The sequence below is a fragment of the Mauremys reevesii genome, linkage group 4 (genome assembly GCF_016161935.1).
Source record: "Mauremys reevesii isolate NIE-2019 linkage group 4, ASM1616193v1, whole genome shotgun sequence".
NCBI classification, from domain to species: Eukaryota; Metazoa; Chordata; order Testudines; family Geoemydidae; genus Mauremys; species Mauremys reevesii.
In genome coordinates, this window is record NC_052626.1 from 79,886,605 (window position 1) to 79,912,911 (window position 26,307).

Genomic DNA, 26,307 nt, shown 5'->3' on the forward strand with positions numbered 1-26,307 from the left:
CCTGCTCTGTGGGAAGAGTCTTTATTTAAACAGAAAATCCCCTGCAAGGCAGGTAGAATGTTAAGGCTCCAGGAGTGTCCACAGAACAGATGTTATAAATGGTGGTGACCATTTATTAGTTTGATATATGGTGTAGATGTTAGAGTAATAGGAGAAAATTAAGAAAAGGAAACTTTAGGCATAATATCCAAGAAAATTTCCTGACAGTGACATATTTTTGGCAGTGGGATAGAAGGAGTCCCAGTGCTTGGAACTGTTAAAACTAGACTGAAACAAACTACCAGAATAATATCCTATAAAGAACAATTCTGCATTAGCTGTAGAGAGATTGATTGGATGTTCATTCTAATTCCATCTACGATTCAGACATGTCGGGACTAATACTTCACTCCAGAACCTCTAGTAACCTGGTCACAGATTCACCCAGCCTATTACAGTACTGAAATGTACAGAGAAGCCACAGAGAGAAGCATTAATAGGTGGAGATTAAAGGAACAGCTCTAAAGATTACCATGGCAGCTACAAGAGCTGCAAAAAATTACTGTCATGAATGAGTACAAAATCATTTGACTTGCTTTTAAACCAAAATGTTTTAGATATTTTAAACTGCTGCTTCATCCGTGATTTGAAAGCCTTAGAAATGTGCAGCATTTGTTTACAGAGGGGAAAAACACATTTGCCTACAGAAAGGCAAATTAACCATTGTCCTATTTCTACAATGGAATCTAGGAGTTTCTCTCTCCCTCCCGTCCCCCTCACACACATCCACCCACCATCCAGGTGAAAATTAAAACTTGGTAACCCCACACCTTTAGGTTCACTTCAAACTGCATACAAAGACCTACCAAAGTTGTTACTTACCACGATGGTTCATTTTGAAGTCCTACCAGTACTAGAGCAATAAGATCTTCACTAAGGGGTTGCTTACATTTCACTGACAGTGACCATCCCCCAATGAAAGGGCCTTTACTCCATCATGGAGAAGAGTATTTGACAGTCCACTGGACACACTGTTGGATCCTTTCAGCAATGACTGGACTTTGAAGTTCAGGGGAGGAGTTAAGTTAAGGAAAGTGTCAGGATACCCAAAGAGCAGGCAGAACGGAAGGTAACATGATCATTCATACTTCTACAGCACATTGTATCAGAACACCTCAAAGCAGTTTACAAACAGCCATTAAGTCTCACAACATCCTTATGAAGTATCGGCTGATCTCTACTCCTGACTGCCACAAATTGTGGTCTTGAGCAATTCACTCAAATTCTTTGTGCCTCAGTTTCCCAATCTATTAAATGGGATAATATAGGGGTGGGTAAACTTTTTGGCCAGAGGGCCACATCTGGGTATGGAAATTGTATGGCGGGTCATAAAATTGGGGATTGGGGTGCGGGATGAAGTGAGGGCTCCGGCTAGGGGTGCGGGCTCGGGGCAGGGCTGGGGACGAGAGGTTGGGGGTGCAGAAGGATGCTCTGGGCTGGGACCGAGGGGCTCGGAGGGCTGGGCCAGGGGGTTGGGGTGCGGGAGGGGGGCAGAAGTGCAGGCTCCATGCGGCGTTTACCTCAAGCAGCTCCCAGAAGCAGCAACATGTCCCCCCTCCGGCTCCAACGCAGAGGTGTGGCCAGGCGGCTTTGCATGCTGCCCCATCCGCAGGTGCCATCCCTGCAGTTCCTGGCCAATGGGAGCTGCAGAGGTGGCGCTTGGGGCAGGGGCAGCATGCAGAGTCCCCTGGCTGTCCCTATGCATAGGAGCAAGAGGAGTGCAGGGGACACGCTGCTACTTCCAGCAGCTGTGAGAAGTGGGGCAAGCCCCCGACCCCGCTCTCCAGCTGGAGCACCGGAGCGGGGCAAACCCCAGATCCCACTCCCCGGTGGGAGCTCGAGGGCTGGATTAAAACATCTGGCGGGCTGGATGCGGCCCTCGGGCTGTAGTTTGCCCAGCCCTGGGATAAACCTACCTGATGGGGTGCGACCTAGGGTTGTTATGAAGCTTAATTATGTTTACTAAATCTCAATGACATGCTCAGATGGGAAGCAGTACACAAGGACAATCTCACGCACAGTAGTACGGACATCACCTTCAGTGTGTAATATAAAGTACAATAGATTCAATATTATGACAAGGCTACTGGGAGAAAATTTCTACAGTATACTTTGTAGCACAATTCCACAATACACATCATGCTAATTAGATCTCCTGTACAATGAAAGAGGACTGCCTTAGAAATGAAAGATGGTTATTCCTCTTATAAGGACTACCAAGGGAAATATGACTCTGATACTAGAGTCAAAATAACTCATGAGAATTGCTCACCAGGAGACGTGTGTAGAGAAAATCTGAGCATGTTGGATACTCCTGGTTAAGTCTAAATCTTCTATGCATGAATACTACAGCCTGGGCAAACTTAAGTAGTTACGACCCCAGCACTTCAAAAAAATAGTCTGATTTCTTGTCTATCATCTATTCGTTTAAAGGAAGTATATATGGCTGCACAAAGGTATACTGAGGTATATAAAAAGGGCATACCATGATGAGGAACAAAATATATATGTATAGAGTGAATGTGCAAAGGGCTAGCAGGAGTCTCCATGTACTACTAAAGTCTCCCTTAAATCCTTAAAAAAAAAAAAAGTTTAAGTGGGACTTTCTTAAGTGATGCATAAGCTTTATGCTGGCCCCTTGCAGAATGAGGAATTTCACCCCTGGGGCTTGTCCTCACTACATTTTTTTTTTTTTAAATATACACAAGTTAACTGTTTGTCATTTAAATCAAGGTACTTCCCGCTTCGTAAAGGCTAGTGTGGACACTCCATGCACCATTGAGCCTGGCTACAGATATCTGTTCTTTACTTTCAGAGCAACTGTGCAGAGTTTTCCCAAACCAGCTTTTATAAATGTTCTAAGTACTTTAGATGAAATTCATATAAATGAATTATTTAATCTAGTCTAATTTAAAGTCTAGTGTAAACATAATAGTGAATTTGGAGACAGTGACTCTTCATTTATGTTCCCGTAGACTATTTGGCCCATTCCACACTTTATACCTCCACATCTGTGACAGGCAGGTAAGCAAGCATTCTGTCATTTACAGATGTGGAAATAGGGCTACGCTGATTTGTCCAATTAAATCTGTCAGAGTCAAGATTTGAATTCAGGAATTCCAGTTCTGTGCTCTAATTCCATCGCTCTTTGGAACTGTGAAAGCACCTAATTGTTCTGTTGTGCATTACACTATTCCAATTGCTATTCTGGTTACAGTGAAATCACAGTAGAGTGAGAGTATGATTCCTCTCTATGAGGACTCAGTTGTGTACAGAATAAGACAGAATGACTTCGTTTAACCCTCCCCTTAATCTGACTTTTTCCAGAGGAGCAAAGAAAGACAAAGTAACATCCTCATGAAATACGGCTCTTTTCTTCTCCTGGGTCCAACCAGTCACTTTCAAAAGCAGATTGTCATGACAACGCACACAACCTGGAGACAATCCAGCCAATAAATCTGCAGAGGAAGCAGCCATCCCAAGTGTGGAAAGAATGCTGCTGCTTTAAATCTCCAATGACACAATAACCCCCACACAAATTAACCTTATTAGTCCACTGTAGCCATCTGGAGAAGAGCGCTGGTAAATATTTTCAAACCCGCAGGAGCCCAAATGCACTCTCTGCCTCGCAGGGCAGAAGCCCCAAGACCCCCCACCCTTCAAATGAAGCCCCAAATGAGGGGGGGCAAGGGGGTCACTCAGAAATAATCTCTGAGAATTTAAGCCCTGCCTACAGTGAAAAATAATGCACCCCTTGGCACACTAACAGCAGCATTATCACAGAAGCAGCACCCAAGTCTTTTCTCCTCCCGTCTCCAAGAGGAGCATTAGATCACAATGTTTCATTAAGCAGGAAGATTCTAAACTGACCTCTCCAGGCGTCTCTCTGATCAAAGGTGCGTTTGCAGGCTGCCCACGCACTGAACCCTCTCTGTGCCAGGAGTATCAACATGACCCTTTTGATGCTCAAGTCTTGAACAAAAGGAAGGAGTTTTTCATAGGTAAAGAAGGAAAGGGAGATGGGAAGAAACGTGCTTTAAAAAAAAAATTGGTGATATTGTTAAAATAGTGCTTTTTCCTTACATTGGCTTCTGATAAGGAAAGTGACAGTGGCACTTTTCTTCTCGCATTTCTCAAGGGTATTTATATGTTTGGGATTCTTTTTCCCTTTAGAGTATCAGCTCATCAGTACTGCCAGCCACTATTTAAAAAAAAAAATTGTTCTCATTTCAGTTTTACTGACTCCCTGCCTTCTTGCATGCCACTCACCTCTGCGGTAGGAATAGCCTCCTAAGGGCTTGGCTACACTTACAAATTTGCAGCGCTGCAGCAGGGTGTGAAAACACACCCTCTCCAGCGCTGCAAATTGCAGCGCTGCAAAGCGCCAGTGTGGTCAAAGCCCCAGTGCTGGGAGCGCGGCTCCCAGCGCTGTCCGTTATTCCCCACAGGGAGGTGGAGTACGGACAGCGCTGGGAGAGCTCTCTCCCAGCGCTGGCGCTTTGACTACACTTAGCGCTTCAAAGCGCTACCACGGCAGCGCTTTGAAGTGCTAAGTGTAGCCACAGCCTAAGTCTCTGTGGGCCAAGCATACTTCCTTCTCCTGCAAATCATCCCATCTTTTACAAAACCTTCCTTCCCCTGATCTCCCCAGCAGCAATATCCCCACACCTTCTCACACGAGATAGCACTTCAGATGTTTTGTATTTGTCCGACTAAGTCATTCCCATCTTGGTTCCCCCTCCCCCCATCCACATTTTATGAGATGCCATATACACATTTATAGGAGGAAAATGCAAAACTGGAAAGTGTTAGAGACTGCGTTATAACAAGGCTTTTTTATTATAAACACAAAAGGCACTGGAGAAGTGCAAAATATTAGAGGAAGTCACAAATTGGACAGATTAATTAGGTCTCAACAACCCTGCAAGGTAGGAAAAATTATCATGCCTATGTTACAGATGGGAAGGAGGCACACAGCTCCATCCTAGGTCATACTGAGTTAGTCTGTGTGCTGGGAACAGAATGTAGGACTTCCAGTTCCAAGTCCCCTGCTTTGGACATTAACATGCCCATATGATCACAGTTTATTGAGCCTATAATGCTAAAACAAGTGGTGAACTACTGAACAAATAATAAAAAAAACCACACTCCCAGAACACACTGTCTCATTACCTTCCTATAATATTTTATCTGAGTCATGAACAGCAGGAGCAGCAGACCAGAGTTATATCTGCATAACTTGTTTTCCCTTCTAACCTCCCCGCTCTCCATTTTCAGCTAGCTATAATTTTTGAAGCTTTCACTTTTTTTAGCCTGAAATTTTCCAGGCTTGGTCTCCAGCTGAAGGTGAATTGTTTTTCCCTTGAAAGTCTGAGCAAAAAAGGTTCAGCCTTCTTAAGAGTGAGGAAAAAACAACATCTCCTACTATGAAAAGTGTCTTGCAAAATGGAATGTGATTGTGCAATGAGAGTCTATAGTGTTATGTGTAGACAGGTTTACCCATCTATGAAATGGGAAGAATGCTGGGAGTTGGGAGGTTCTCTTATTTCTCTCTCTGGGCCCAATCCAGCTCCCACTGTAGAAAGACTCCTCCTGACTTCAATATGAACTGGATCAGCCCTTGTAAGCTCTTTGAGCTCCTCGGATGAAAGGTGCTATTGCAAGTTTTTGAAAGCTCAGATAATGAACTACACACACAAACTGGAGAGTTGCAACAAACACTGCTGTAAGATTATTTGCATGGGGAACACAGAACTGTTATTCACAACACTGGCTAAGTCAGGAGTCATATTTTCTTCTAAATCTGGTCCTCAGTAGTTAGGCTTTGCTTAACCCTTCAGAGTGCAATCAAAAAACCCTGTGCCTACCTTGAGGGCTTTCACAGCTTTCTTCATCACTGTTGTCCTGGCAGTTATTTTGACTGTCGCATACAAAGCTTTTATCGATGCAAAGGCCGTTCTTACAGTGGAATCGGGCAGTAGAGCACAGCAAGGGATTTGCTGCTGTGAAAACAAAAGTGTGATTTTTCATTAGAAACTAGCTCTCACCCAGACAGAGAACTACTCCCTAAGGGCTCCTACAGAGATGGGTCACAACTCAACATTTGGTCTGTTTGCTGAGCCTGTGGGAGTAACACGACAGTCAAGTAAATTGAGTACTTCTAAATGATGGGAGACGGAAGTTTCAATTCATGTAGTATTCATTAGAATTATCAGCGAGCTAGTCCACCCACAGCTATCATAGGCCTTCTCTTCAAACTGTATCACTCACTCTTAGATGTTTAAACATTGCTCCTATTTTAGGCAGGGATGTTAGCCTATTATTACAGTTGCCCAACACTTCCCATTATAAGCAAACAGGCACATCTAAAACTTTGCCCAACTTTAACCATTTGAGAAGATGTTTCTTATGTCTCAGGCTGTATTTTTATTTTGGAAATTTTTAGCCAAAGTGGTTCAGCCATTTCCGAGAACGAGACTAGGGGGAAATATTTTGCCCACATTAAAAAAAAATTCAGGCGAAACTTTTCTTATAAAAGCTCTAGAACCTCAGGCTTTGCAGCAGGGACTTGAAACTTAGCAGGGGGTGACCTTTGTATCAAAGATGTGCCTTTTGCCATCTCTGTGAAAATATAGCCAAGTTATAAGCCTTTGAAATACTGCAATTCGTCAGTGCTTCACAGCTTAATTCCCCAAAGATTCCATCAAGAATGGGCATGCTCTAGACTGGGGGTGAGCAGGACTTTCCACGCAATTACAGTTCCCAGCTGCTCTGGGCCATGCCGGGTGTTGGTCTGACCCTGGAACTGAGAGCAGAGAGCTTGTCTCATAATGCATATGTACGAGGGGATCGAATTAGGGTTGCACAGACTGACAATCTGAATTCTGACATTTCCTAACTTTTCAAGGTTTGACTTTGCAACCTTAATAATGTTCTTTTAAGTTTTTGTATATGTAATATTTATATTGTGATAGTGCTTAGGAGAACCAGTCATAGGCAAGGACCCCAGTGTGCTAGGCGCTGTACAAACACCCAACAAAAAGGCTGTATATGGTCAAAGATTTTATAAATTAAGTAGATTCACAGAAGCAGAAAAATGTCATCATCCACTTTCCCCTTCTAACCTAGCATTGTTAGTTACAGCACATTTACTGTTCTGGCCAGTCTCATTTGAAAAGTCTCAAGCTGTAAGATTTCCACCACTTCCCGTGGGAGACTATTCCACAGTCTAATACATCCCACTGTCAGGATAAATACCAAGGAAATCTGTCAAAGTTTCCACTTTCTTAATTTCATCTTTTTACTCCTAGCTATACCCTGAGTATCGCACTAAATAATCTCTCTCCCTGAAGAGTGTTTGCACCCTTCATATACAGCATATGTAACCATACCTTCCTCCTTACTCATTGCTTAGCCAAGCTAGTAATATTGCTAAATAACGTCTATCTCCTCATATGTCAATCCCTACAGCCCCTTAATCATTTTTGTCGCTCTTTTCTGAACTCCCTCCAGTTTCTGGAAACAAGGTGATTCAAACTGCATGTAATATTCAAAGTTAAACTTTAAAAACAAGTTGACAGTGCCCTTTTATAAGCCTTGTTTGCTTCCAAATGTGGAACTGCCACAATTACCAAGGAGATTACAGTTCCTCCCAAACAGTACATCTTCTCAATCTCTGAAATGAAACACAGTTTAAAGACCTCTGTTCATACAATCCCCCGTATACAAGATAAACACCACACACATCTGAGCAAATTACATATATATACACACACAACCCTGTAACCCTACAACATTCATTTATAATGAAAATGCCAACTCTGCATTGCCTTTAAGCTAAATGCATGGCATGTGGATTTCATAGTGGACACCAGGGACTACAGCACCATTGCTCCTAGAGAAATTGAGCAGAAGGTAGAGGCGTAGTTTAAGCATATTGAAGGTATTATCTTTAACCACATCTGGGGAAGGGTAGAAGATCAAAGGAGCACTATGATCATTGTAAGGCACACTCAGATATATATTGCACGCACACAGGAAATTATGTAATTCATAACCAATTACATATGTGTTGAGCGGATGTATTTTAAAAACGTGAAATCTGCAACTTTTAATTCCACCACCTCAAAGGATTTATTATTCAAGGCACCTTGGTCCAAAGCTCCTTCTAGTCTCGTTTGTTCAAAAATAACCCAAAGACCAGAACTCATTTCTCTTGACTTTAATCCTCTTTCTCTAACTTCATTCTCTCTCTAGGGGTGCCATCTCCCCACCACATTCTCTCAGGGCCCAAAACAGTCACTACAGGCCATCAACAGATGGCATCTTAAAGAAAGGTCAGAGATGTTGGCGCTACCATAGAGACGCCTCAGTGTGGGGGGAGCACAGAGATGAACAGGGAATGTCCCCCCATGCAGTGGCCAGTGATCTATCACTGTAAAAATTGCTCCTTTTGTTATGTGAGAAAGCTGCAGTCTGTTGTCCTCCTCCTGACCTTTAAATGTCATTAAGAGAAAAAAATCCAGCCTGCTCTGTTAAGAGTGAGCAAGCGCTTGCTGAAAGCTGTCATCTGCACACCCAGAGCTCATCAGCGTATTTACCAGTTCCAGTTAATGGCAGCAGAGCTGCCTGGTCGAACATAACCTTTCCTTTCCGCTACGCTATATCCTTGCTGTAGTTACTGATACAAAAGGGTCTAATTCAGCACGTGCAAAGGTTTTAGCACAAGTCAAAATGTATTAAAACTAACTTTCTACTGTGACTTCCCTGAAAACCACTGGTGGGGAGAAAGGCTCAGGTTATCTTTCTGTCACTTTCATAGGAAGCTTGCCCAATTTGGGAAAAATTAACCCATGTGTATAGAACCCACATTTCAAGCTTTTAAGTCACACGTAAGTGACATATAGGCTTTATGCTGGTTCTCCATACAAGGGTGAATTTCACTCTTTCAAAGCAAATAACTATCGTATATACTCATTCATAAGCCAAATATTTTTGGTAAAAAATGACATATTAAAGAGTGGGGATCGGCTTACATCAAAATTTGATTATTTAAACTCTATGGAATCATTGAATTAAATATCTAATACATTATTGTTTTGTTTACCTGGAGCGTCTGTAGACATGGAGCCCCTCGGCTCCCTGTGGCTGCGGTTTGCTGTTCCCATTGGCTGGGAATGGCAAACCACGGCCACTGGGAGCTGAGGGTTTCTGTGCCTGTGAACGCTCCAGGTAAACAAAATGTCCCAACCCGCCAGTGGCTTACCCCGACGGGCTGGGAGCCAAAGTTTTCTAACCCCTGAAATATAGGGTCGGCTTATGAAAGGGTCATTCAGTTTTTGCAACCTTTACTTATCCATCTTGGGGGGTCGGCTTATAAACGAACGGGCTAATGAATGAGTATATACGGTATATTGTTTTTCTAACAGCTAGCTTCCAGGATCGGAATGTCCAGCCAGGCTCTTTGTCCTTCTGTCCCCACCAGTAATAAAGAGTCAGCCGTCAGAACTTAGCTGACAATTCTGATGATGATGCATGAGGTAGACGAGCTCTCCCGCAGCCACATTGGCTCTGCAGGGCTGTGAAGTCAGCAGGTGTGTAATCCAGGGACCAGCAGAGCAGGAGAGGAAACAAAAGATGACAAAGAGAGGAATGACAGAATATAAGCAATGCCCAGATCACGGAAGTCACCCTGTAAGAGAGATACAGGGAGCAATTTCTTACTATGATCCACTCTTTTTTATTTAGTAAAACTCTCTTGTCTGTAAAGAAAGTTAAAGCTCGATAAACATTAATGCAGAGCCCTACTCCACCATCCGCTGCCCGATTATAACAGAACTGTCAAGTTTAGCAAGGGCACCAGTAATAAAACGGGCAAGCACACCCTTGGCAAATAGTAGTAGGCAGACATGGGTTGGTTTATAAAAAAAAGACAGCTCGGTAGTGAGTGTTTGGAGGGTGCAAAGAGTGGCAGGTTACATTTCAGTGTTTAATGTGGATCAACCGCAAACAATAATGCTTTACTAACTAAGAATATAAAGACATTCTAGGCAGGACCTTTGACCCAGACCCCCTTCCCTGCCGCTGAGCCCCACCATCTTCAACTGGACCCCCCTGCAGAGTCCCATTACCATTGCATCCAAAACCCCCAACCAGCCCCAATGCATCTAAATCCCCCAACAGCCAGATCCCACACTGGGCCGCCTGTACCCAGCTTGCCCCACACACAACCGTGTCAACTACACTTGGATCCTGCCTTGCTAAGCTTGCCTACCCACACAGAGGGACGGGACGGGATCCTGGGGTGTTTCTGGGGCAGGCCCAGCCCTCGCGCTGTGTCAGGGTTGGGTGCAGCCTCACCGCTGAGTCCGCGTCCCAGGGAGGGAGCTGCATAGTGATCTCCCACCTTTGTCCAGCAAGTAGCCTGTGCTCCCCAATGCCATGCTGGAGCCTCCACATTTATTTAACAAATAAAATTTGCAGAATTTTAAAATATTGTGCGCAGAATTTTAAAATTTTTGGTGCAGAAGGCTCTGAGGAATAGAGTTTACACTTTCTGATGAGGTAGGTTTCTGACAGTTATTAACACTATAAATCTCCTGTTGCCACCAAGAGGCCCTGCAGTTACAAAGCAAACAACCCACAAGATGATTTAGGTAGTAAACAGGGAGTGTGCATTTAAATCAGGGTTCAAGAACTGAACGTTTCCTTCTTGTCCTTGCTTGTTTCAACAAATCAATACTGATGTTCCTTCATGTGCAGGTAGACTTGGCACTTACTACAGTTTTCTTCATCGCTGCCATCTGGACAGTCCTCAAAGCCGTTGCACCGGAAGCGGCCAATGATACAATGGATCCCACTAGCACAGGGGAAGAACGTGGAGCCACATTTGGATTTGGCTTTTGCTGCAAGACAAGAAACACAAAGAAAGCCAGAATTAAGGAAACAATTTGCAGGAGATTAAAACATCTTCATATCAGAAGGATCTAAACAGAGGGCTAACCAGACACTTCCCATTACAAGACCCTGCTTTCAGTTCCTATAATTTTGTCAAGATTAAATCATTTAAAAGGACAAAATTTTCCATGCAGGGTGTCTGCCTCAGGCTGATTTTTTTGTTATTTTATTTTGAGGGTTGTTTTTTTGTTGTTGTTGTTTTTCAGCCAAAACAGCTCAGCTGTTTCTGAGAACAAGGCTAGGGAAAAATACGTTCTGCCCATGTTAAAAAATACTAGCAACTTCTCTTAAAAAAGCTCTAAAACAAGGACATGAAATTTGGTAGGGGATGGAGGACCTTTGGATATGTTTCTTTGCTGTCCTTGTGAAAATCTGATCAAATGTGACCAAGTTATAAGGCTTTGGGGAAAAAAATTACCGAGCATTTCAAACTGTGGAGACCTATTAGAGTTCTGCAGCTAAAAATCCCAAAGATTCTCTCTGCATGGAGCAGACTCTGGCCTGGACTCTCTGGCAAATGGAACTCTGGACTGCTGAGGATCATGCTGGGTCCACAGACCTGAAAGGAGAGTAGTGAGTCTGTCTCTCAGGTGCCCAGGACGAATTGCCTACTGGGCTTAGGGAACGTGGAGGAGGGAGATGCCCGATTCAACTGCAGAAGAGACAAGAGCCAAAGGGATGTGAAAAGGGAAGACTGGGACCGGAGACTGGCAGGAGGAGGAAGGAGAGGGAAATTGGTAGTCAGGGTGTGGGAGTAGACCAAAGAGTGGGACAAGGAACTGGGATGTGAGAAGGACAGCAATACTGGACAAGGAGCCTGGGGAGAGAGATTAGGACTGAAATTCTGTGGGGATGGGGACAGAGAACCAAGGGAAGAGGATGCTAGAGCCCAGGGTCGGGGAGAGAACCATCAGATGAGGAGCAGGAGGTGGGGAACGAGGGCTAGCTGGGCAAAGAGACTGGGGGGCAGAAGTGGGAGATTGGGATAGGCAGTCCAGTGGGGTAAGACTAGGGACAGGTTAGAAGGGATGGAGCGAAAGGGGCCACACTTAGAGGACTGTTAGAGCATGATCCCCTCCACAGCCTGGAACATAACCCAAAATTTCTGAGTCTCACCATCCCTCTGCTATCAGAAAATATCTGTGAAACCCACTGGCAAAGTATTTGTCCACACAGAGAATCTGTGATAGCCCCACTACAGTTCTGGTCTATGCAGCAGTAGTAGGTTGTCATTCTCTATCAGTTACTCCATTAGCGCAAGTGACAGAGGTCCGTGTGCTGCATAACATGGCCACTCACATCATGATGGCAAGAGCAAAAAACATAACACTGAGCCATGGGCTCAAAAAGCCTCAGCTTCTACCACCTGAGCTCAAGACAAATCCCATTTAACTGGTAGCATGACAGCGTTTATGGCACAGTCGAGCAGCTTTGATTCCACCAAGTAGAAGCAAGTGGTAGAGACGTATTCTAGTCAGGTCCAAACATTTCATATTTGTATCTTGCCCCGCTTTTCCAAAGATTTCAAAGAGCTGTACAGATTATAGATATACTTGAAAACAGAAATACTTCCAAGGAAGAAGACTGCAATCAATGGGTACAGAATACAATCAATGTACAATCAAAAAGCCAGGGGAAGAAATCTCTTTCCTTGGTCAATGGGGCGGCCACTTGTTAGGGCACAGACCACTTCTAAGCTAAGTTTCCCACCTGTGGTTACCACCACCAAAGAACAAACCATTCCCTCAAAACTTCCTCCGAGAGGTCCTGCAAGAAGATTTAACATGTTTGCTCAAATTCCTTTATCCCTTCCCTTCTAATTTTTCACACTGGCATGCAGCTAGCATTTCCCTTGAAGCTGTATTAGTGGATTCTGGCCTCTTTGAAAGGTTTCTTATAAGTCACAGCCAATCACTGATCCAGTTCATTCACTCACTAGCATATACCTGTATGCAATAAGACCTGCTCAAGTGTGTGTGATTATAATAGAACACATATTGTCCTCTAGTCACTAGCTTCTGAGAGAGAAGACTTCAATTGTATAGCTAACGTAGATTCTCCTTTGGCCCAGATGGTAATGGCCTGTTTTCTTGGAGTAGAATGTCCCCCGTTCTAACCCTACCATCATGTGTTGATAGCTATGCATTTGCAGCACATGGATTTTATGAGGACTCCCTGAACTGGAGATCGGAGTGCGATGGTGATAGGCAATGCCTTTATGCCCAAAATGAATCTGTGCTTCACAGACTGGCAAAATTTAACTGGAGGATGGTGAGGAAGTGTTATGAGAAGACAGCAAAGGAGGCACAAAGAGTGCAACAGTGGGGGAGGAAAAAGGAAAGGAAATAACTCAGAAAGGTGAGGGAGCAAAGAAGCCAGGACTTTGGCATCAATTCGGAGGAGATTCTCTCTTGCAGAGATAAAGTCGACACAGCTGCAATGAAATCTTCCCTGATGTCTCTCAGCAGATATTATTATATAAACTGTTTTAAGAGCAGTCATAGCAACTATTACTTGATTTAGTATCCTTCAAAACCAAGCCATGCTGTCCCTATCCTGCACATTCTCTTTACAGTATTAGTAGTTCTCAATTAGGATTATCAAGTATAAGTTAAGATGCATCACTTCAGATATTCACCAACTACCATTTTTTCCTGAACAGAATCCAAGGTCTATTCAGAAATAATAGGCCATTGCTTTGAAGAAAATAGGCGATAAATTATCCCGGAGTTACTGCCATGTTTAAACACACTAACTTTGGTAGCGGAAAAATCTCAATTGAAACATATTTTATGTCCTCAGAACTCTTTCCATATTGCATTAGAGCTACATATCTTAATAGCCTTATGCTCTGAGACAAGTCCATACTTCACTGAGCATTTTACGCTTCAGCTGCAGAATGCGAGGACCACTAAAGTACCCCCATGGCAAGCAGTCTGTTCACATCCACCAGGTAGCTGCGGCGTATTATGGATTTGACTCTGCATTCACACTAGATAGCTAGCTGGCTTGAGTGGCAGTGAGAATGTATTGTCATCACTCCCTCGCTATAGGCGGGGTTCACAGCGCTGCCTATTAGGGCTGCCCAGCACTCCCCAGTGCAAAAATCTTGTTTTTTGTTGCTTATAACTTTGCCAAATTTTAACTGTTCAGGCTGCTATTCTATATGCAGAGTTGTCTGCCTGAATAATTCTTTTGGAAAATTTCAGCCAAAACAGTTCACCCATTTCCAAGAACCAGGCTAGGGGAAAATAAGTTTTGCCCATGTTAAAAACTATGGTGACCTTTAATTTGAATAGCTCTAGAGCAGTGGTTCTCACCTTGCGGTCCAGGTGGCACACAGTGCAGCCCACATGACATCCTCAAGGCTGTACGTGTAGCACATATATCGTGTGGATGAGGCCCACGTAACGCATGGAGAGCTGCATATGCAGCCCACAATGGTAAATAGGTTCAGAACCACTTCTCTAGCACCTCCATACTTTAGACCAGGGATGTGCCTTTTACCATCGCTGGGGAAAATCTACCCACATGTGGTCAAGTTATAAGCCTTTTAAAAACTGCAGTTTGTACATGGTCAGAAACAACTTCTAGCTTAGCAGTCAAAATTGCCCAAGAATCCATCCTCACTGAGCAAGCTCCAGCCTTGGGGGGAGGGATAGCTCAGTGGTTTGAGCACTGGCCTGCTAAACCCAGGGTTGTGAGTTCAGTCCTTGAGGGGGCCATTTAGGCATTTAGTTGGGGATTGGTCCTGCTTTGAGCAGGGGGGTGGACTAGATGACCTCCTGAGGTCCCCTTCCAACCCTGATATTCTATTATTCTCTCTCAGCTCACTAGGCTGCACATGCACCAATACCACTGAGCACATGCAACCTTAATTCTGGCACTTCCTAACTTTTAAGTGCCTGATTTAGCAACCTTAATAATAATGTTCTGTGACCACAGTATATTGCACACAAAATAGCTAAATCAGATCCCAGTGCAGTCAGGAGATGAGGAAAGCAACATGCTCTAGATACCTATAACAGCAAAACTTTTAAGTCCAAGGAGTTTCATGCTGCTATTGAGAGGGGGATCTAAGTTTTAAAAAGGCCTTTCCCAGATTTCTAAAATCTCAAATAGCCATGGTCTAATGAGTGGGTGGGATTCAGAGAGATTTTCACTTTCAGGTTGCAGGTTTAAACCTAGCCCATGCTGGTGGTGAGAGGAAACTGCTATGGTCTAATGATTAAATATGGCATTACGGAGTTTGCTGGCTTCAGTCCACTTGTTAGTGAACAAGAGTTCACATCACATAAATCACTACTTCAGCCATCATTTTCAGTGGCGAGGGCTAAGAGTAGATGGCCCCTGGAGACTGAAATATCCTCATATCTTAGAATTGGTTCTTTAAAGTCAGGACACAAATACACTGGTAGGTCAACATGGGGAAACTTCAATTGCTGTTTCCTATGCTGCACCTGCTGTCTGGACAAATGGGGGACTTCAGTCTACAGCCCTGTCAATTCAGCCCCTACTTACTAGCACCAAATCCAGAAGACAATAAAAATCTGGCTGATGAGTTACAAGAGGCAGCATACACAGGACGTACAGAGATCCTTACTTATTTTTAATTTCCCCCTCTTGACACAGATCACCCAAAGCAGGGGGATTTAAATTTGCACTCCAGGAGAAATAGCATGACTGCTTTTACATAATTACATCAAGTACAAAGCAAAGCAATTAGCTGGAATTCAACCAACCAATATTTGTCTGGCACATTTATGTGCCTTTGCTTGAAATTGGAGGGATTTCCCCTTGTCCAGACCCCCTTTGATATTGTGTCACGACAGATATGACCCAAGAGCAGTAAATTACATTAATTTATACACACATCAGCTGAAACAGAATATGCACATAGAGTAAAATGAGAACTGACAGTGAGCTGCAGCACCATGGACACTAGGAAGAACAGAACAAGTGCATCCTTCCACCACTGAAACATGCATTTCAGATCCCCTTTTGGCCACCATTAACCACTGAGAGTAAATCCCCTGTTACCAAAAAGCATCACAGGTCTCTCAAAATCTAACTTAATCAGTTACCTTTCTGTTGGTTTGGGAAGAGCGCTTCACCACAGCGAAAGTTGGTCTCTAAAACAAAACCCCACGCTGATTCACTAACGAAGGGTGAAATTCACCCCGTGCAGACAGCTAGCACAAAGCCTATGCTCAAGTTAAGTCCCAGTTGAGTCCTATTTTGGCAGCTTTATGCTGCCCCTCTGCACAGAGGTCAATTGCCGCCAAAAAGCAAAGCCACTTTATAGCTATTTCCATAGAATTGGGTTGTATATTCCAACACAGAAATGACAGCTTGCAGGCATCACTCTGCAGCATTGATTAAAAGAACGTAATATTACTAGCTGCAGGGCACCAATAGAGAACCTCAGAAGATAATACATTCCCTTTTTAAAAAGTTTAATCTGTTTTATGATTTTTCAGCATAGAGAAGAACAATTCCCTACAGGGTGGAACCAAACAGAAACATGGCACATAAAACGTACAAGCATAATTATAGATGGTTGGATTAACAAAATTATCAAGCCCCCCAGCTCAGAGGGTCCCAAAACATGATTGGAAATGGACAGTCTTGCAATGGATCCTCATTATTGGAGGCACCGATGCTTTTGTACTTCAGAATTAAGTGTGTGTAATGTCGCAACTAATCATCCAAGAGATCAGATGTGCTACCTAACTACCAGCAAGCAAGATGGAGAGAGAGAGGATTGACAAATAAGGGCTGGGTACAAAAGGTCCAAGCAGCCTCGCAGAGGGAATCCAAATATTGGTCAACAGCACACTGCTGGGAAGTCATTAAAAAAAAAAAAGGCTTTTGAGAACCCAGAGCCACCTGTTTGGTGGCCATTAGGCTAGAACAGTCCCAATCTCCAGGGCTTGTTTTAAAACCTATTTATTACAATTGGTGTTTTTTCTTGTTGTGCTGAGCACCGCCACTGATATTTTCTTAACCACCTCTCTGCCAGTTCACCTCTAAATTGCTGCTTCAAAATCCAAACCTCAAAAGAGAAAACTTGCTGACTGAGCTTAATTCCTGAACCATGTCACCAGCATTTTGCATCTATGATGGTATGTGACACAGAACAAGCAGATTTCCTATTTTTAATTAAGGAAATTATTTAAAAGAACGCTCTCTAACTCCATAATCATTTTCAGATGGGGGCCAGGGAAATATGGCTAACAACATAGCCAGGTAAGCAGCAGACATTTTGAGGCTATTCGCAGCTGAAAGTGAACGACACGTATTTCAATATCAGCATCTTTCCACTCCAACTGTTGCCTCAGAACCTCCCCGAGTAGCAATCATGCAAAGTAGCGGTATGCTGATTCACAATCACAGGTCTCAGTCCTACAATAATGATGATGTATTTGACTAATCAAATCTTGGTACCTTCCATGCAACAGCAGCAACTCTCTAAACTGATTCTGTATCCTGTGCAGATGCTGCATCACTTCACCGCCACTGATATTTTCTTAACCACCTCTCTGCCAGTTCACCTCTAAATTGCTGCTTCAAAATCCAAACCAGCTCAGCTGTGACAGAAAGTTGCATCCAGCTAGTTAACTAGTGGACCCTATATAAGCGAGTTTGGTAGTTTCAGTCCATTGCCCAGTGGACAACCAACCGCCACCACCACCACAAACTGCCACCACCACCGCTAGCAGTCACAGCACATTGTGTGGGTGTGGGAATGCATCATCTTCGGCCTTAAAGGTGGTCCCATGAGGACAGAGTAGGGGCACATTGGCAGGGCCGCTCTGGGAAATAAGGCTGTCAGCCTGGCACCATTCCTCAGCACTAAGTTCATACACAAAGTCAGTTACACTGTATAGACGCGCAAACAGTATGTGAGCAAAACCTTTTGGTGACCAGCCTAGTGTCCTTCAGAAAGCTCCCTAGGTTATCTGCTTTTTTCCCCTCCCCCTTGATCCTTGTCTAACCATTCAAACTGGGTAGATACACACACATCTTTAAGCAATTACAACTAGAGAAACACAATAGAAAATGTGTCTGAAATAGAAACCTATTTTACGCTGTGTATTTTTTCTAGGGACTCAAGAGTAATTAAGGGAATCAATAGTAAAGTTACACTGGTGGGAATAAATCAGCGTCTGCCCCTAACCAGGCACCCCACTCACCTACAGCACACAGATGTAAAAGGAAAATAATTTAAAAGAGAAAAAAAAAGAAAGACTCACAGCCCATTAATACTGCCACAATAGTTTCCTTTGAAAGAGGAAAGGGGAAGACGGTTTTGTACTTGTGGTGCTGAAGGGATGGTAACTTCACTGAAGACAATGGAGTCTCTCTGGATTTACACTGGTGTAATGGGATCCACATTCTGTTCAGAGCATAGTGTGTTAGTTAATACAGTTCACCACCCTGTTTTTGCCTAGTGATTATCGCAGGGGACAGCAGAACTCTTGGTTTCTATTCTCTACTTTGCTCCTGACTCAATCTGATCTTGGGACAACTCTGCTTCCGTTTCAGTCTCTAAAATGGCAATGTTAACTTACCTCATGAGGGCGTTGGGAAGGTGAAATAATTTGTGTTTATAAAGTGCCTTCAATTACTTTCCCGAAAGACTATATAAATGCAAGTTACTATAATACTATTCCTTACTGAAACACTCCTAGTTATAGCTGGAATTCAAATTAAATGAAATCCTCAGCACAGTAATCTCATTTTAAAACAGTCATAAATGCTCTGAGTGTTTGGTTGCTAGTGTGAATGAGGCTAAGACTCCATTCTTGTTCAATATTCAGAGAGCTCAAGGACTGGGAACAAGGGACAAAAATCAACACCTGGCTAGAGCACCCTCCAAACTGATATGAACACTATGCCAATCATTGAATAATGCTCACCTTTGTTTAAGAATTCTGATGCTTGGCACTTGGAAACAGAACACTGCCTAAAAACTCAGTTAAAAGAGCCATACTAAAATTTTAGTCTCTAGAGGCTGTGCTAGCCAGATGACATCTACTAGAAAGCAGAATTTAACCTTTTGCTAAGAGTCACCGTGATTCTCCCTTTCCAGCTCAATTTCTCGTATAGTTCCACTGAACATTTAGGCTCCCACCTCGGCCACCTCAGCTAGGCAGCTGATGCTACCAAAGCCTTAGAGAGGCTAGTTAACAGCTGCAATAAAAGATGCAAACTCAGGCTAGGCTAAAAGGACCATTTTGAGGCGCTCTGATTTTAAGTGGAGCAACTCGAACAACAAGCATCTCCTAGGAATGAGATATAAGGCTAACAACATGAAATGGTGGTAACATGTCTGGTCCTGTGCTGAAGGCACCGGGCTAGTAGATAGGAGAGCTGAGTGCTACTTTTGGCTCTGGCACAGACTTACTCTGACATTTGGCCAGTCTCTTCACCTGCCGGAGGTCTCAGTTTGCTCATATGTAAAATGAGGATATTAATCTACCTCACAAGAGCACTGCAAGGGTAAATTCCTTAATGTCTGTAAAGTGCTTTGAGAGCATCAGACAGAAGGTACCATTCTAAAGAAATACCACCGTATCATTAAACACAGACTGGTCTGCTGGAAGCATGGAACAGGAAGGAATAGAGACAGAATGTAATGGTCTGTCTCTATCAAATCTAGCTGACAGCTAGACAGAACCACATGACTCTCCCAGATAAAGGTGTTTAAACCTCAAAACTGCTTCCAAAAGGAGGGAAAGTCTGCTTTAAAAGTCATCTCTCCAACTGGGATCTAGCTGATGCCACTACTCATGGGACAAGAGGAGAGGGTAATAAATCTGCCTGAGCTCCCTGCTCTTTCCATATTTAAAGCATTCATGTTACATGACTCCCCCGCCCCAAATCATTGGATCCTTTTATGGCCTATTCTTTCAAATGGCAAACCACAGATTTTTCCTAGGAAAAATATAACATAGATCCAAGCCTGTGTTGTAGGAACAGGCCTACAGGCCCCTGAATGGACGAATCACATAGCATTATGGCCTGAAGAAACAGATCCGCTGAGCCGGGTCCCCAAAATACTACTTACTCCAACAACCCCTCTTCCCCAAGCATTTTAGTTTTCATTTTCCAGCAGCACTCCCTCTCACTCCTTTTTCAGAGAGCAGTATAAACAAGGTCACTAGGCTCCACTAGCCTGCTCCTGCTCCTTTTGAAATCCATGGGGGTTTTGCCACAGACTTGAACAAGAGCCCTTAGTTTCTCCTGTAGTCCAGGGATAGAGTATGCTTCTTTGTCCCCTCGCGGGTCTCCTCTGATACAAACCCCTTTGTTTCATCACAGGCACATGATGGAACTTCATGCTCAGATCCCTGATCAACTGCTTGAACTTTTTAAAGTTAATATATCGATTCGCTTTTAAAAGGTTACGCTGATGCCTGTTGTGCACAGAACAAGGAGGCAGAGCTGCACACAGACCCTGGACTGTAAAGGGCAGGGAGAAATCTGGCCCTCATGAGGTAAGGAAATCTGGCCCAAACAGACTAGAGCCAAAAGATTTATTGTACTGTTAACAAGGACTCCATTTCTAAACATTCTTACAGGTCTGAAGTCTGTGCTCTGAATGAAGTGCTAGAAGCTAAACAGTGGCAGTATGACAGATTGATGACTTGCCGACAAGGGTTCAGCAGCACTTGTGTCCCCCTTTCCAATATACAGAAACAGCCCCAGGTTCCCTTCAATTTAAGAAATGCATGAACCACTCTCAAAAGGTTCTGGGAGCATGGGGGCACATCTGGAATGGTACTTGCCATTTCAAGCTTTTTGCCACAACGCTTCCTAGGTCCACAGGTATCCTAGAACAACAGACGGGCAAGAGGAAGTAGTGAGGGTGGAACTAGATGTCATCAGTGTAATGAGCAGAAGTTGCTAATCTCTTCTATGTCCATCATCTTACATGTGCTATCATCACTTCAATGGTCTAAATCCTCTAGAGCAACTCGTCGCTTTCGGCTACACATTCCAGCTCTATGAAAAAAAGTCAACACGGCTGAAAATCAAAAGCTGTCTTGTTTGGTCTTATAAACCTTTAAAAAAATTAATATTTGGCTACGCACACACAGCCTGGGCCATTAAGACATCATCCATTATGACTGTACCTATATTAATTTTTGCTAGCATGGACCCTCAAGGTTTGAGTGCTTAAACACAGTAATCTATGCCCTAATTCTGGCATCACTGCTTGACTGTCTCCTACATTTATGTGCAAATAAATAATTAAAATAAAAAAAATAATCAATAAAAGTTTACCTAGTTTCAGGTTTTATTAGAACCTTGTGCCAGATTTGCAGATTTTAGGAAAGACCCAGGGTGGGTTGTAGTTTGGGGTGGAAACTATGTTAAACTGCAGTTCTGTTTTCTAAAATAGATTCATTCCCAAATCAGAAAACGCTAGTTTCAGTGGGACTGGTATGTTCCATACACGTAACTAAAAGCTAGTTATCTCCTCCTCCTTTCAATCCATCTATACTCGTGCCTAGTCCATGATTCCCTTCTTCTGTGCTCATCTGCATGTCTTTTACCCCTGTCCTTTGTACCTACCACATTCTCCCTCAGTACATCATGTTCTCCCACCCCTCAGATCATATCTATTTCAAGTAACCTGTCAGCATTCATCTGTAGTAGTAGGAATGCACTTGGTTTAAATCCTGCAGTCTGTTTTCATTTCTAGGCTGTTCAGAAATATGTAGCTAATCTGTTGTCTTGTCTTTTCAGACTGTAAGCTCCTTGGGGCAGTGGATATGTCCTCTTCAGTGCTCTCTTCAGTGTCAGCACTCAGCAATGAAACAAGTCCATGGCCACCTAAGACTCCACTGTTGTTGTTATGCTGCTTGCGATGAACACCCAGAACGTCTGTGATAGCGAGGATAGACCAGAAAGCTGCCTCCTCCTTTCCCAAAAGCAAAGGCCTTATTACTTTTAAGTTAAGGGAGAATTTTTTTAAGCTGTTAGCAGTATAGAGTGAAATTTTCAAACGTGTCTAGATAGTTTAGAAGCTTACGCCTCATTTTTAAAAATGATTTAGGCCAAGTCACTTTGGCACTCTTTCACCTGTATGTTTATAACAGGTGAGCAGTGCTGATTCCACCCAGTGGAGGGTAATCAGAGACACTACTCAATACATGACAACCAAACAGTTCTACAACTCTCTGTGAAGGAAAAATGCACGTCTGTTCCTGAGACTAATGTTTATACAACATTCACAGGAAGGCAGCTCCAGTCAGTACATTCCTTGCACCAAGTGAGCTGAACTGAATCAGATCACCATATGCATTTGGAAGTAGGACTCCCAAGCACTGGTACCCAGAGGGAAATCTAGGCATAGCTATAGAGTTAGATTGCACTGGTTTATTAATTAGAAAGTGAGAGTCTTAACCTAACCTAAGCGAAAGCTGCACTGGCAACCTGCCAAGAGTGCCAGGGCTGCAGCTAGTTTGCGTCACAAAGGAGCAAGCTGTAGATGCCCTCATCTTTAAATAAGGCGGTGCAGCCCAGAGAATGGTTCCAAGTATGCAAGGCTCCATCTTAATCACAGCAGGCTGTGTGTATATTATAATTTACATATGTACATTACATAAAGAAGAGAGTGATGTTAATTAGCAAAAGCTAACTGATGTTCCAAGAAGCATAATTTTTGCCATCGATATATTAAACAGTGCAGAGTCAGTAATCTTTACAGATGGGTAGGATTAGTCTGATTGGAGTTCTTGGACTGTATTTTAGGAAGATCTCAGCTGGTTTAGACAATCCTTGGGGCTTACTGATGTTACCACTGAATTGGGCAGACATCTCTTATTAGTGAAATGCTGCATCTCATTCTTCCAGTGCACCGAGCTCTGAATATCTATCCTAAAGCCTAGTATTTAAAAGATAGCAGCCTGAGCTATTCCGTGCCCTTTGTTCCTGTACATAAAAGCCATTCATTAGCCTCTGACTCTGCGGAGTGGCTAAATCCAAGCAAAATAACTTCACCCATAATAATTGTATCATGGTAACACAGTCATTAAACAGCTTAGAGAGAGTCCAGTATTTCCTTTCTCTACAAGGCCCATTTTATTTTTATTATTCACATGGCCAGTTGACAAACTGGATATTTATCCTCAGCAGACAAGAAAGCCATGGGTCTGACTGCTCTTACAACAAGTCTAGAGGAAGGAAAGGACAAGGGCTCGTGCTACCTCTAAACAACCCCAAACGGTCTCTGGCACAGGTGGAAAAAGGAAGAAAAGATTTTGCAGCAAGGGTGAGAATAGCTGTTTAGTCAGATTCTTGCCTTGGCATAATTTTATTCTGTGATTTATGTAATGGAGAGTGCAGAAAACAGACAGCATTCAACTCCGGCTGACTCCAGCTTGCTGTCCAACAGCATAGCGGACTTGTGGCCTGGTTCTCATCTCACGGAAGTCCACCTACTTCAGCACAGTAACTCCAGATGTACACCTGCGTAGGGAGGGATCAAACACATGCCCAAAGGCCGCCCCGATCCATCCAGGTAATAAAATGTGAACATTGAAAATGGCTTTTGTCAGCTAATGAGCAGGGACAGAGGCGAGGGCAGCTTGCCCATCCCATTCTGGTGCTGTTGGGGAAATTCCTAGGGCCCCAGCCAACTCTTCTGCCCACCTATGGGGGGCACTTTGCAGGGGGCATCTGCACTTCCTAGGGGGCCTTCCCCAATGGAGTATTCTCCAGGGGCCTGTGCAGCTGCTTTCCTCTCCGCAAAATGAGCCCAAAGTATTGTATAAACGCTAAGTGCGTGTATACACAGATTATACGGAATTACTGAATTAACCTATAGAGAAATTATAGAAAAATGTATAAACCAACTAACATGGAATGTGAAAACCAGGGTGCTTTATTCCCCACATCAGTTTAAATCAATTCATACTTGTAAAGTGTGCTAATGATAAGAAAAGTGACTCTCAAAAGGTATCTTCATACTCACCTCTTACTCTGCTTCCTGAGTGTGTTTATGACAACATTTTTTACTACTTGCAGAGGCCCACTTAGCTAAGCATGTGCTGTCTGGGCTCTATTCTGCACCATCTATCATCCATCTAACTTAGTTAATCAAGTTCCAGTTGCAGAACCTTTATTACTGGTAACAATGCATAAACCAACTTGACTTTAAGATCCCAGGTTGAATTTGCAGTGGTGGTAATTAAACATTTTTTACTTGCAAACAGAATCATCTGTGACCTGAAACCACTAACATACACACACACACGGAACCCAAGGATATTTTTGCACAGTCACTTTTCCTGACTAAAACCTCTAAGTCCTTCTACCCTTCACACACCGCTTGGATTAGAGTGACTTGTCACTGGGTGTCACTGTTGGTTCACAGAAAAAGAGCTCCATACACAGACCTGGCAGAAAAGAAATGGCTCTTTTTGTAAGAGGAATGAAGGAGAAGCTGCAGTTTGTGCATTTGGTACATCCCTAATTTTGGCTCCTGTCATGTCAGGCTGTTAACTCAGATGATGTGCCATGCTCCAAATCTATACCATCTGCTGCTCGTTAGCTGACAGAAAGGCAGCAACATGCCATCCCTCTAGTAGCTGTTGCTCATTAGCTGACAAAAGCCATTTTCAATGTTCACATTTTATTAGATTTTAGAAAGAACAAAATCTTAAACAAAAAGAACAAAGGGAAAAATGGACAGGAAATACAGATTCCAAAAGAAATTATGGTCTTGGGAAAAATGGCACTGCTGCTGATAATTCTGGCTCCAGAGTGCTGGGCACATGCACACTTGCAGGTAATGTGTGAGTACAACCACTTGAAGGACTGTACCCTGGTTCCACGGAAGTTAAATGCAAGGCTCCCATTGACATCAGCGGGACATGGATTTGGCCCTAAAATAATCTCAATTGAAATAGAATCAACATTAGAGGTTTCCATTGTATCCATCTCAAAATAGAATAAAGGAACATCTTTCTAACCTGTTTTTTTCCCTCTTTAGGTTCCATTTGTTTTCCTGCAACTCCCCAGATTTTCCACACTCCCAAACCCTCCCATATATACTTACGGATCTTATTTGCGCATGAGGTGAACAGTGTCAGACTGACAATCCGAGAGACTAAAGCCCTCTGTTTATAATCAGAACGTGTGCAGGCAGCGCACAAGCAACGCACTCTGCTAACATGGCCAGAGAGGACTTGGGGAGCCACAGAGGTAACAGCCCCAAGCTCCCCCAGCTCATCCTAGGTTTTGAGATTCTGTACTCAACAGAAGTAATCTCAGCTAACCATTATGAAGAGTATGTGGGTCTGAAAACAACCTGGAGGATGCTACCCTAGTTATTGGTTTTACATGTTTGTTATGGCTATTTCCCTTTGAAATCACTATCTTCCTGCAAGTAAAGGAGTGGCCTGGTAGCCTTGCAGAATAAACTGCAGGGAATTCTCCGGGAAGGGGGGGGGAGAGAAGAGGAGGAATAAGAGGGAGACTGATCATGGGGGTGGGGGGAGAAGGAGGAGGAGGGAGACTGATCTTCAACTCTAGGGCCATTGCAAACCCCTTTCCTGCCTTACAGCCTGCAGCTCAGCCAATGACTAATGAAAAGCTAGTGAGATGTCTGGTCACAAGGAGCAGCAGCTTAGCAATAAGAGACAACATGATCTAGTAGTGCTGTGTTTCTCAACGACTGCTCTGTGGACCAGCGCCAGTCCCTGAGACCTCCCTGACATAGTTTAGGAAGGCAGTAAGCCAGTATCTTGTATCAAAAAGGTTGAGAAACACAGATCTAGTGAAGTATGAGACCCAAGTTCTGACAAAGTCTCCCCCTATAGGTGAATTGCTTCATATTTCTGTCTCCCCCCAGTTTATCCACCTGTTAAATGGGATAATACCCTTCTCCCTCATAGAAGTGCTGAGACAATTGCTTACTACATACATGCTAAATATAATTACCAACATAACAGAGAGGACCATAGAATGATCACAGCTGAGACCAGTGAGGACTGAAGGAAGAGAGCAAGAAATAATTAGACATGGCAAAGGGGTGGGCTGCACAGGATGGGTTGAAGTGGAAAGAATGAAAAGCAAGATGCTGCTTTTTAGAGGAGAGGGAACAAAAAAGGAAACCTTAGACAGAAATGTGGAAAGTGATCTGATTAACAGAGTAGGTCACACAAGGAAGTAGGGAGAAAAGGGACTAAAGAAATGGAAGGAGGGAGCAAGACATGTAAATTTTAGCTGGCTGATTTAATTCAGCTTTTTTTCACTTTTAATTTTTACTTCTCTGGCAGATGGTTAATCATTCAG

At 43.4% G+C, this 26,307-nt stretch overlaps 1 protein-coding gene across 17 annotated transcripts in view; it reads right to left on the reverse strand.

Annotated features, from left to right (window-relative positions):
• The window catches only part of LDLRAD3 (low density lipoprotein receptor class A domain containing 3), a 209,960-nt gene that overhangs the window by 82,717 nt on the left and 100,936 nt on the right, over window positions 1–26,307 (reverse strand). For all 17 annotated transcript variants that reach the window (XM_039537426.1, XM_039537430.1, XM_039537432.1 and 14 more), the window contains 2 exons: window positions 10,818–10,943; window positions 5,907–6,041 (listed from right to left, as the gene is read on the reverse strand). In XM_039537426.1, coding sequence (XP_039393360.1) covers window positions 5,907–6,041; window positions 10,818–10,943 — 261 coding nt within the window. The remainder of the gene's footprint in view (window positions 1–5,906; window positions 6,042–10,817; window positions 10,944–26,307) is intronic.